The sequence below is a fragment of the Chelonoidis abingdonii genome, chromosome 1 (genome assembly GCF_003597395.2).
Source record: "Chelonoidis abingdonii isolate Lonesome George chromosome 1, CheloAbing_2.0, whole genome shotgun sequence".
Classification (NCBI taxonomy): domain Eukaryota; kingdom Metazoa; phylum Chordata; order Testudines; family Testudinidae; genus Chelonoidis; species Chelonoidis abingdonii.
The window spans coordinates 76,647,380-76,659,429 of record NC_133769.1 but is presented as its reverse complement, the minus strand read 5'-3'; the positions used below and the strand labels follow the sequence as shown (position 1 = coordinate 76,659,429).

The following is a 12,050-nucleotide window of genomic DNA, read 5'->3' as shown; positions in this document are numbered from 1 at the left end:
AGATTTCAGCATACATTTCCTTCTGGGTTCCAAAATGTGACTATTAAAGCTGTGACTTAAAATAAGTGGACATTATCTGCCTGTGAGTGAGTGTTATGATTTATGCACTGTGTCTTCCTGTTAGATGACAGATTTGTTTGTTGTTTCTTGCGTATGCTACCCTGGGATCTGTAATTTATAGATCTGGTTTCTTTTAAATACTCTCATAGGAAAGCTCAGTAAAGAAATGTCCCAAAAAAGGATTATTTTTATGAACATCTTCAAGGGGAAAAACAGACTATGTATGCAGTAGTGGCTGTGACCTCTAGGGATATCTTTCTCGTTGAGTGATTGCATAGCCTGAGTCTCTTATTGTTCCTGTTCTCAAACTGGAGCTGTCATTATAAGACTGAGAATATACATGGAAGAGCCTAAAGTAATAGAAGTAAGACACGCATTAGGAAAATTCCTTTGAAATATGCTCCCTGACGCTTCTTTATTACATTTAACTGGACTTTCAGCATGGCTAGAATTTTCTTAAGTCACTATTAATACTGCTGCTGAAATTTTACAATCAAACTCTTAACTACATTTATTTAATACGTGCCCTGTAAGTTGAGGGTCATGATTTCACCTCTTATGTAAGGTAGCATGGTAAAGCATTACTACGTCAAAATATAGGAAAACCGAGCAAGATTGATCTCATACTTGTTCCCTTCATCCATATGCCTTGCTCATGCTTTAATTTATTTGGGAGAGGGAAAAGGAGCAGTATATCAGAATTCATAAATCAGACTGCAACAGATTTTTTTAAGAAAATGCTAGTTTAGGGAAATTCACATATACCTTTGTCGAAGTGTCACTCTATTTTGTAGTAGTCTCCAACTACAAGGTAGGGGCCAGACCCCCAGTTAGAATAATGGGCATAGCTTCACTCACTACAATTAAGCTAAGTCTAATTACATCCTCAAAGGATCTGGCCCAATGTGACTACATTTTTCATCACAAGACTGAATCTCAAAGGTTTCTGCAACAGAAAAATCCACTGTGCCTCAGGTCACCAACTAACTAAGACACGAGCAATACTGTAACTGAGCATGAGATGAACCTTTACTCTATATAATGAGCAAAGAAATAAATTCCAAATAATTATCAAAGGAATACCTTGAACGTAAATTGCTCATTGAAGACAGGGTTAAGGGTCTTTCTGTGGACTTTTGTTTCATATTTCTTCTTCTTATCAGGCAGCAGGAAAACTTTCACATAGGGATCAGATGTTCCGCCCATATCTAAAGCAGGCAGCTCAGCTGCCTGAATAATCCCTACCAAGAGCTGAAAGGGGAGAAAGAGAGAGAGAGAGAACGGACTGCTGAAAAGACATTTAAGAAAAGATTTATGTAGTCAAAAAATGGCGATTTTTCTGTCATTACTACTTTTTCTTTTCTGCTTGTTGCTCAGCTTTAAAAGAAAAAAGCAAACAAAAACATCTACCATCCTTTCAAGAGCCGCTGCACAGAAGGCAAATGGAGCAAAGCTATAGACTATACAAAACCAATTATGGAAGAAGGAGGCTCTAGGCAGTGTGTTTTTAAGCAGAAAAGAGGCTTTTTAAAGCACAGCTGATTACAGTTAAATATGAAATTCATTTTTTTTTTAAAACTGCAATCAAATAGGTTCCCAATTGCTAGAGTTGCTTGTACATTTGTTTTCTGTGCAGGGCACTGTGCAATTTTGACTATGGAATTTGTATTCCAAAACCATCCCCAAAATACGTAAAAAAAGGAAACAAGAAAGTTAAATGGTACGGGGTAGAATTTTCATAGAAACAAGTGGGTCTTGCAATCTTCACACTTCACATTTATTTCTCTATGCAAACATTGGTCTTACGCACTAAACAGTAACATTTTTAAAGGCATATAAGTGACTACAAGTCAATGAGGTTTAGGCTCTAACTGTCTAAATCACTTCTGAAAATAGATTTAGGTGGCAAAGGCACTTTGGCTCAGATTTTTGAACACTGCAATACTTAACCGATTTAGGAGCTTGCCTCTCATTTTAAAAGGGATTCAAGCACTTATGTTCCTAAACCCCTTTTCAAAATGTGACAGGCTCCTAAATCAATTAGGCTTTGCTACACTGAGCACAGCAATGCCTATATACCTTTAAAAACCTGGGGCCTAGGCACTTTTGATAATTTTACCCACAGTATCCATTTTTGTCAGTCACAGAAGGATGGATGGCCTGCTCTAAAGCTGACCATAATTATTATTTGTATTACAGTAGCCCCAAAAGAATCAGCTGAGATCAGGGCCTTACTCTGCTAAACGCTGTACATATGGGTAGTAAAACACACTCCCTGCATTGAAGCTCTTACAAGCTGAACAGACAACACATACAAAGGATTAGTGAAAGGCAGTATTAGCAAACTCATTTTACAGGCAGGGAATTGAAACGGAGAGTCCTTATGGCCCAGATTTTTAAAGGAGCATTTAGCCATCTTTGTACACTGGATTGGAATACTTAACTGATTTAGGAGCCCAAATCCCACTTTAAAAAGGGGATTTAGGCACATAGGAGCTCAAATCCCATCAACTCAGAGTGCCTAAATCCTTTTTTGAAAATGAGATTTAGGCTCTTAGATTAGTTAGACATTGCAACACTGTGTGCAGCAATACCTAAATACCTTAAAACTCTGGGCCTAGGTGACTTGTCCAAGGTCACACAGGAAATGTGAGGCAAAGCTGGGACACACAGGTAGCTCCTTCTAAGTGACAATCCAGTGCCCTTCTTTGTTCTCATAGACCAGTAGTTCAAAAATTAGAAATAGGAGCTCAAGCAATTGGAACAACTAAATTCTCACCTGGGAAAGTAACTGTATTTTCACAGATTCTTAAAAGTGAGATTTATTTATGCCTATTTTAAATTCAAAATGTGTCATATGTGCTTTCCTACCTTCTTAAGCTCCATGAAGCATTTTTCCTTTACCTCTACTTGGCACTTTTCCTTTTCTCTCTCATTGCTATTCTAGATGCATAATAGTTCATAAATACATGGACGGGCTCGGGATCTACCTCAAATCTTTCACATCAAAGAGTGAAAAATGAGCCTATGACAGTGAACAGAGTGGAAAAGGAATTCACTTCCATTTTAAAAGCTTGCGCTCTAAAAAGGAAGCATCATGCTTGAGAGAGTATTTTGGTCAGCTTGTCCACATTTTTAACCCAGCAGAACACACCAAATGGTAATTGGGTTTCCAGTTTCCAGCTCCATGCAGCTGTGCTGCACTATCACACCACTAACATCTAATCCCAAGGAAGTACCAGAGCTTAGAATGGAAATTTAATCTTATAGTTAGGGCAGCAGAATAAAATAGGAACCCACACTACCATAGAATTTCACACCTTAATTAAACACGGCACACTATCAAAGCTGTGGTGTGGGGAAAAAAAATAAATGGTTTTTATCACATTCTATTTTGTTTTTGGAAAATTTAGTTCTCAAACTCAATGTGGCATTTCCTTAATAAAATTCACAAAGAAAGTTTATTTTCATCTGCTATGGGATCTCAGATCTATTTATCACAAAAGATTGCAGCTTTTCTTTTCTTTTTTCTCCCTTAGATCTTCTACCCTTTGAAGATTCTTAAGTTTCTATGGATTTCAAGTGATGAAAACAGGCCAAGTAAAGGACTATAGGGCAGAGAATTCTTACTACAGTGTTTTCTTGGGGAGTTGAGGAAAAATGTCCTTCATCCATAGGCTCTAGAAAGACTTCAGAATTCTTTTTGCCTCTTGCTTTGAAAAGCAGAAGCAATGGCAGTTAGAAGTTAGTTGAAATGATTTGGGGAGTATAGTGTATAGTGCCAGGACATAGTCTTATGCAATGTTCTCCTGTAGATACAGGGAATTTACTTAATTTCTGCCTATACTCCCCCTTCCACCCCTGAAACAAACATATTTTATGCCAAGAAGAGCATTAGATAAAGAATCTGAATGTATGTTAGTGGAAATATATTGGAAACTACATATGGAAGTTAGTTTAGATGAAGAAATGTACAGGAATTTCAGTTAATATTCATTTTTTTCCCTAAATAGAGAACAATTTTTTGTTCCGACTAAAAGCCTTAAAGATAACAAACCTTTGATTTGATTTCTCAGGTGAAAAGTTCACCCAAAGACAATAACGTGGAGAAGAAACTTTCTTTGAAGTTTTCTGTCCCAAATAAATGAAATAGTCTTTTCAATGTGAGTGCGTGCTTGTGCATATGAGCATGCAGATTGTGGAGTGCAGATCTCAAACAAAGAAGCTTCGCACTCCATGCAAGAAGCCAAGCTGAGCAGAGGAATGTGGGGAAGCTCAGGGTATCGTGAAGACATGAGAAGCAGGTCTGTAAAACAGATCCACGCCCCTGAAATTCCACATTTATGGCCGCTATTCCTGTTCATAGTCTTGAGAAGCAGCCAAACCTCAATTGCATCAGTTTCCAGCCTCCAAATTTCAGGTGGTGGTATTAGTGGAGATAGGAGATTTTTTTCTACCCAACTCCCTGCAGAGTTCTTAAGGGCAGAGCCCTTTTATTTGGATTTCACTGACAGACTAAGGACTGATTAGCAGGCTGTACATTTCTGCTCAACCCAACAGAACTAGATAAGAGAGCCTGGAATTCTAATTAATTAGAGAGACAGCATGGGCCAATGTATAGACCATTAGACTGGCGGTCAGGAGATTATCTCTCATTGTACTATTGACCTGCTGTGAGACTTTGGATAAGTCACTGCACCTCTCTGTGCCTCCCTTTTCTCTCCCACATTTTGTCTATCTTGTTTGTTTAGATTATAAACTCCTTAGAGCAATGACTGTTTCTTACAATTCATTCAAAGACTGTCTAGCACAATGGGGCCCAATCTTAGTTGGAGCTTGTAGGTGATACTGTAATACAAATAGATAATAAATCAATCATCATCAAGCATCATCATCATCATCAGAAAAAAACTTTGGCATAAACTTTGACTAGAAATGTAGTGTACCCTTAACATGATTTAAACACAAATGGAGAAGGAATTGTTGCATAAAGCTTCAGGCTTGCTTTCTAATTTTCTTCAATGCAAGGTAGAATGCTAAGTATCTACTCTGCATGTCTGTATTTTTGCAGTCTCCTTTCACCTACACAACAATGTATCACTGGTTGGTTGTTTCACACCTGATTGTTCTGGAAGTCATAATCCAAAGAGTATTGGATTTTCCCTAGTTTTTCCTCTTCTTTGGGTTCTTCTTTATCTTCCCCATCAGTCAGCCCAGTCTCAGCATCATCATCCTTAAGGGCCTGCAAAGAAGAAAAGAAACAATAATAAATATGACTAGCTTCTTAACAGTAACCTAAAATAGATATTCTGTCCTCAAATCTATTGTAAAGCCATTAAAAGCAAGCATGATGGCACAAATCCATATATGCTGTCTACATATATTTATAGTGTTCAAGTTGCACAAGAAAACTTTTTTTAAATCAGCAAGCAGCAGGGAAGCAACGGAAGGAGGAAGAAAGCTTCTTGGGACATGGCCAGCAAGAACTGTTACAAAGTCTGAAAACAGAAAGCAAATGTCAGCTTGATATTTTAAAAAGTCTGCTCTAATCCAGTTGCCTCTTAAAGAGGCCAATGTGGACAAACATGCTATTAAGTAGGCAAAGTCACATTCATTCCTCTTTAAGAGATCTCAGTAACGTCAAATCTAGCTATGCATGCTGTGAATTATTTGCAACAGAGCCACACGTTTCTGTAGGATTATGGCTGATAAAAAGAGACTGTTGTGGGTAAATTCTTCCTACATTTGACAGGTTGTTATTTAGGATGAATATGAAGGCAAAAGGTATCACCATGCTACTAGCAAATGCATGTTCATAGAAAAGGCCACCACACTAGTCCCATTGTCCTTTTATTCATTCTTTATACAAAGCTAGGCTGAACCAAACTGATTTACAGATGCACTGATTTTAGTAAAGTTAGAGAGAAATATAATTTTGTCTATTACATAAAACAGCATTCTTCTTTTTAAGACGCAGCAGCTATCTCAGATACTACACAAGAAAAAAATACAATTTGAAAACATCCTTTTGTGCTGTACCAGAAAGCAGAAGTATTTTTGTTGCAAAAGAATACATACAATTATGAAAACATGTTAAAAGTGCCCCCATCTTGCAAACTTTTGCTTGAGGGAGAACTAAATGATGGGGCTTAGGGTAATATGCCAAATATTAAAATAAAATTATTAATATTTCCTCATAAGCATGAAAATAATATCAAGAGCACAAAGGCAAAGAATTAAATACTGAATACTTACCTGGAACTGATATGAGAAAACTGCATTCATCATAGATTTGCACTCTTGAATGTCCCTTTTAGGGAGTGCTTGAAAAGCTTCTGAAATTTCTATAACTTCCCAAAAACCAGTGATTGCGGTGCAGACAATATACACTGATCTTACTTCTATTGAAGTGAATGGGAATTTAGTTTTTTACTTTGATGTGAAGAAGATTGGGCCCTTGTACCCCAAGGCCCCTCATTATTGAAAGTCCTAAATGCTTTAGCTCAGAAAGTCAAATAGTAAGGACCTGTTCCAACAATCCTTGTTTTTGTTATTAATAACCTCTTTGCTGAATATATAGGATATTTGCCAGCACTTGAACTTTAGAAAGAGGGACTTGTGGGAAGAAAAAATAGGATTGTAAGTTTCAACTCCTTTAAAATACTGGACTAAGATTTCTGGAGGGTAAAATGCTAAATATTTTGCTAAAATCAGAGATTGTTCTTTTTACCTAGGGATAACTGGCATGTTTGCGCCAGTAGCTTGTATGAATATACAATGTTATATATACAAATTTTATCAGCATGAAAGTGGCGTTCAATATAAAGCACTGCTTATTTTCAAAAGGGCTCATATTACTCATTTTTAATAAAATGCAGTATACAGGACAGTGAAAGAACCACTTGCTTGTTTTTGTTTTTCCTGTCATGCCATCAGATGTTAGAACTAATCGACATTATTTGTAATGACACAGATGTCAGGTAGATGTATATACTTGAGATCCAGGTACAACGAAGGTGACAAAGGCTATACCTCCAGTTGACACTGGTTGCCAAAGAAATATTGGCTGCAAAAGCCAGACCACTCATGTCACATTCATACCTTGACACCCTGTCTCACATATTCATGCTTAGTTCATGAAATCTCTAGGAGCAGAAGCCCATGCGCTGGGTCACAACGTCACTTAAATTTAGTCCAGCCACCCTTCTGCCATGGGAGCTGGGAGGGGCGCTCCAACATTACGCCATCCACAGCCCCGTCAGTGGCGGAGGAGTGCCCTGCCTCCAAGCACTTCTGGAACATGTGTGTGTTGGCCAGAGCCAGATTGTTTGGGAGTGAGAACCAATCAGCCAGTGGGCAGACAAGAACTGAAGCTGAGTGGTGTAGAGGGGAGTCACTGATGGGAAAGTAGAGCTGAATGATATTAGGCAGCTTTACTAAAAGACTGTCCCTCTCAGCAACCCCACTCAGTCTTTTTGTTTTTTTTCTGGAGTTATGAACAGGAGACTGTGTGACATCACACCAGTTCTCACAAAAAATCATGCGTTACAACTTTGCCAACTTGAGTTCTCTGCAAAAGCATCAACCTCCTTAGTCAGTTGCAAAGAGAGTAGGCGCTGAGCAACAGTGATTCGAATAGGAACACTGAAGTAGAAACATTCATTTGTCAAGAATCACTTGTAAACTAAAGGTCAGATTCAGAATTGTCAAGTACTATAATAAACTTTTGTAATCAGATGCTAATGGGCTAGATCCTCAGCTTGTGTATATCAGCATACTTCCACTGAAATCAATGAAGTAACATCACTTTATGCAAGATGAGGATCTGGTTCAGATATTACAGATACCAATTCTATTAGTGAATGATGGATGCCGATTAATCATTTGAGCTCTTTTAGTCAGAATATAAATTACTGTATATTTTAATAGGGGAAAAAAGGTTTAAAATGTATCAAAATCTCCTATGAAGTCAAGTCAGTAAACCTGAAAGAGAGAGATGGTGGAATATTTTTCTAATGAAAAATATTTCATTTTGGCTGTGATAAATCTATTAAAATGTGAGTAACGTTTACATTTCTTAATCCCTGAGCTACTGGTCTCTACTGAAGCATCTTTGCTATGGCTGAATGGTAATCTTTTAAGTGCTGGCAAAGATGGCACTGCAAAAATGATCTGCCTGGTAACAAAGGATAGCATTGGAGCAGGGCCAGATTAAGGCCCATGTCTTAGGCCCCAGTTTTTGGAGTCATCATGTGATTACATTAGACTCTCCATTCTCATTTTAAAAAATAAAAGTAAATTTTTAGGCCCCTCAATTGTGAAGAAGAATTTGAGGGTGCAACCATGTGTAATTGACACAGAGCTATGTGACTGAGTCTGCAGGCTGCCAGGAATAACAACACACAGTTCGCCCCTCTCAGAGCTAACACCATGATGCACTGCTCAGAGGAGCCTTGTTAATGTCACCCCAGCAGAGGACCCTGTGGCAGGAGAAGAATTAAACAGGTCCAGCACATTCATCCATGCAGATATACCTTAGCTGCTGGGGTGAGTACTGCCCATCTTCCGTATCTGGGGGGCTGGGAAGGACAGAGGAGGAGGAGACCCCTGTTGCTGTCCCTGTCTCTCTTGAAGGCAAGGGCATCCTTGCTGTCATTTTTTGGGGGGGAAAGAGGCCAAATATTGTGGCCTTTGTCTTTTAGGGAATGGAGAGAAGACCTCTCTGACTATATTTTTAGTGATGTTAGCCATCTACTGACTCACTGAGAAGTGGTTGGTGAGAATAGGTCTCTATAATCTAGGATACTGTCTGCAGTGAACAAGAGTACATGCAAGTAATTTGTAGACTCTAGGGAAGAAAAAATATCCTACACAGATGCCAGAGCTACAGAGATATCACTATCAAACAAGCTGTAAAACACAAACAAAAAAATAAAACAGGGAACACAGGAAGTTATAACAGTGGTGGATTTCTTGCACAGTGCTAAGTGCACACAGACCCCAATGAATTATTAGAATCCCTTCCACATGCACTGTAGAAGGCATTTGGAAGGTAATTGTTTGGTAGAAGAGAAAGAAAAGATACTATATTACTTGTCTCTATCAAGCAGCCAGATCGTTCTTTCTGACCTTGGACCAGAAATACAGGAGACTTATAAAACTTTGAGAATAGGATCAAGTGCGTTGATTTTACCAAGATCAGGAGAAGAGGAGGGACTGGAAGTTACCATAGCAAGCTATGTACAATAATTTTTATCTTTAAGGAAGGAATTTGCTTTCAAATCAAAGGCTGGCACTTTAATAGAATCTGGGTCAAAAGAAGTTGGCACAGAAGTTTCTCGTGTGATGCATCTACTCTGTTCCAAAGAGGAAGAAGCACTGAATTGTGTCAAAGTAGTTGAAGCACCACGTAGGTATTTTTATTTTATGTTGAGGTTCTTTGGATAGGGGATATTTAAAGGAAATGTACTGTGACTCTCAGGTTTTTTTGGTCTTTTTTTTTTTTCCAACTGATCATAGTGTTTTAGTTTTTAGGTCCAATATTTCGTGATCTGGCATGCCTGTAAGCTATTTTGGGTTGTTTTTAGTACTATTAAAAAGTTTATCATTATAATTTCTCTTCCTCTTCAAGCCTGTACAATTGATTTCATGGTACTCAGGTAGCACTGGTTTACAGAAGAGGGATGTGAAAAGTTTCTCTAATCATTTTTTAAAGGCCATTCAATATTTTAAAATTTGTTTTTCTGTAAAACATCTGGCATAAAAAGAATACATCATGGAGTGGTTTCATTTGCACTAATTTGGGATGACTTCATAATTCACTCATGAGGTTTCACCATTTCTGAGTAATATATACAAAAAGTAATAAAATCATGATACCATATCATCATATGTATGTATGTTTTATGTATTTGTGTATATACATATATGTAAACATGAAAAGCAGTGCAAAAAACTCCTGTGTTAGTGCAACATAAAGGTGAAAGGTTGCACACTCATATCACAAAAGGTCAGGAAATGCAAAAGTTAAGATTCCAGCTACAACATAACTCAGCCACACTAAATATCTTGTATGTTTTACAGTACTCTGATGATTATAAGGTTTGTTGACAAATGTATTATTTGATCCATATTTGAATGACCATTATAACTAGTTCTAGCCAATGATCCAGACATCGATTAACATATGACACTCTGATTTCCCTTTCTGTGCTATGTTTTAGTTAACTCTTTTTAAAGCTCTTCTGCTGTTTAAGCGCCTTCCAGAAAACTACATTAGAACAATTCAAGTCAGAAGTGAGTGACAGTCACAATGTGCTTGTTCTTTCCTCATTTTATAGCACAATTAAAGGGTGAATTTGTATACTTCTATTTCCTTATGCATCACTATGAACAAAGATCCTTGCTCTTCCTCATTTTCAGTAGTCTCATCTCTTCTTGACTCCCTCAGTGCTAGAAAAACTTGGGAGGAGTCAGAATTCTGTAGAGTTCAACAGTGTTTCATGAATTTTCACGCTACAGGCCCTTTTCATGTGTTGACACGAGCCATCCTGCAGGGACAGCTGTTCTTCTGCTGGTTCTCCTGTCCTTCCCTTCCCTTCCTCCCTCCCTCCCTCACAGCATAGCCCCCATCAGGGCCAAGCTCCCATCGATTGGGTTAACCTGTAACTTCTCAGCATCAGCCACAAAGGGGATCCTGAAGGACTAAAACAGCTCCAGACTCTATTTACTCACTCCCAGAATTTCACATGGAAACTCTGAAGGTCTGCAAGGGACTGAGCATAGTGGGTCCTCTGATCCTTCTCAACTTCCTGAATCTTTATCAACACAGAGCCGAGCCATGTGAATCACAAAGTGGGAAAACACTGCAGCAGGGGTTGTCCTCCTCCACCTACTACATAGAAAAGGAGAGGAATCATGTATGAGGGATCTCCATGCAAAGATCCATGAAGAAGTCTCTAGCCCAGTATGCTTCTGGTCTCAGTTATCTTACAACATTGCATTTGCTAGCGCCTCACTAATTTCACTGTGACCTAGCTAGGACTCCAAATAGGCTAAACTCTTTCAGTGTCGTTTGTAGACGAATATCTTCATCAATAGTGTCCTCAGGATTGTTTCCACCCAATAAGTGGACCATGAATTCATGCTTCAAGAAACAGTTAACAAAAGCAACTGTGAAAGCACTCCAGTAGTAAAAACAAAACAAAATCGTGCAGAGTACAGTCTGTAAGTCTACCTGCCAAGCAACGTTCACTGCAGTCTGAATTCCACCCAAGGCTATCCCATCAGCCAATCTTTTTGTTCACAGGGTAAAAAATAAGATTATGTTTAATGTCTGCATGCTGCCCTGGCCTCAGGATTGTGCAAAGCTTGTTGAGTGTGCAGGCAGGAAAACAATATTCATATTATAAAAAGAAAATTTTGTGCTATGTCCAACAATGCAGTTTGTCGCAAGGCCAATTTCCCTCCTTCTCCCAAATTTGATGGCCAAGCTCTATCTCTCTCTTTTATTTCAGGCCAAACTCAAGTGCAATCATTCAGGCTTGTTTTTTCTAACCTCCACAGGTGGACTGAATATCCAAAGAAAACAATGAGGAACTGCTGAAATCCCCACAATATGAGTACATATCTTATCAGTTCCACACACATTCAAGAACAGCATAGCTGTGACCCTCCTGATCTTTTATCCCACAGGGACAGGAGGACCTTTAAAAGTTACTGGCTGATTTCCCATCATCCATCAAAACAACAGCTTGGTCTCCTCGCTACATCCGCTTATCAGAGTCTCTCAGAAGGAGAGGCAAGTCTCATTCTTCCAGCATCTGCTTTCTCTCCATGAATTCATTAAAAACCCATTTTGTTTCTCAGGTTCCAGTGACTAAGCCAGGTTTTGGTTACTGTGAAATCTACTTTACCCATTACTGCTGCAAGACTGTTGTCCTGCATCAGCAGTTGGCCATACCAATGCATGTAATGAGCTGTGTCCAACA

The 12,050-nt window shown here is 38.6% G+C and overlaps 1 protein-coding gene across 9 annotated transcripts in view; it reads right to left on the bottom strand.

Annotated features, from left to right (window-relative positions):
- Positions 1–12,050, bottom strand: part of SYT1 (synaptotagmin 1) — a 550,197-nt gene that overhangs the window by 105,444 nt on the left and 432,703 nt on the right. For 8 of the 9 annotated variants that reach the window (XM_075066771.1, XM_075066776.1, XM_032798956.2 and 5 more), the window contains 2 exons: positions 5,180–5,302; positions 1,144–1,311 (listed from right to left, as the gene is read on the bottom strand). In XM_075066771.1, coding sequence (XP_074922872.1) covers positions 1,144–1,311; positions 5,180–5,302 — 291 coding nt within the window. The remainder of the gene's footprint in view (positions 1–1,143; positions 1,312–5,179; positions 5,303–12,050) is intronic. The other variant, XM_075066782.1, reaches the window with a different exon arrangement.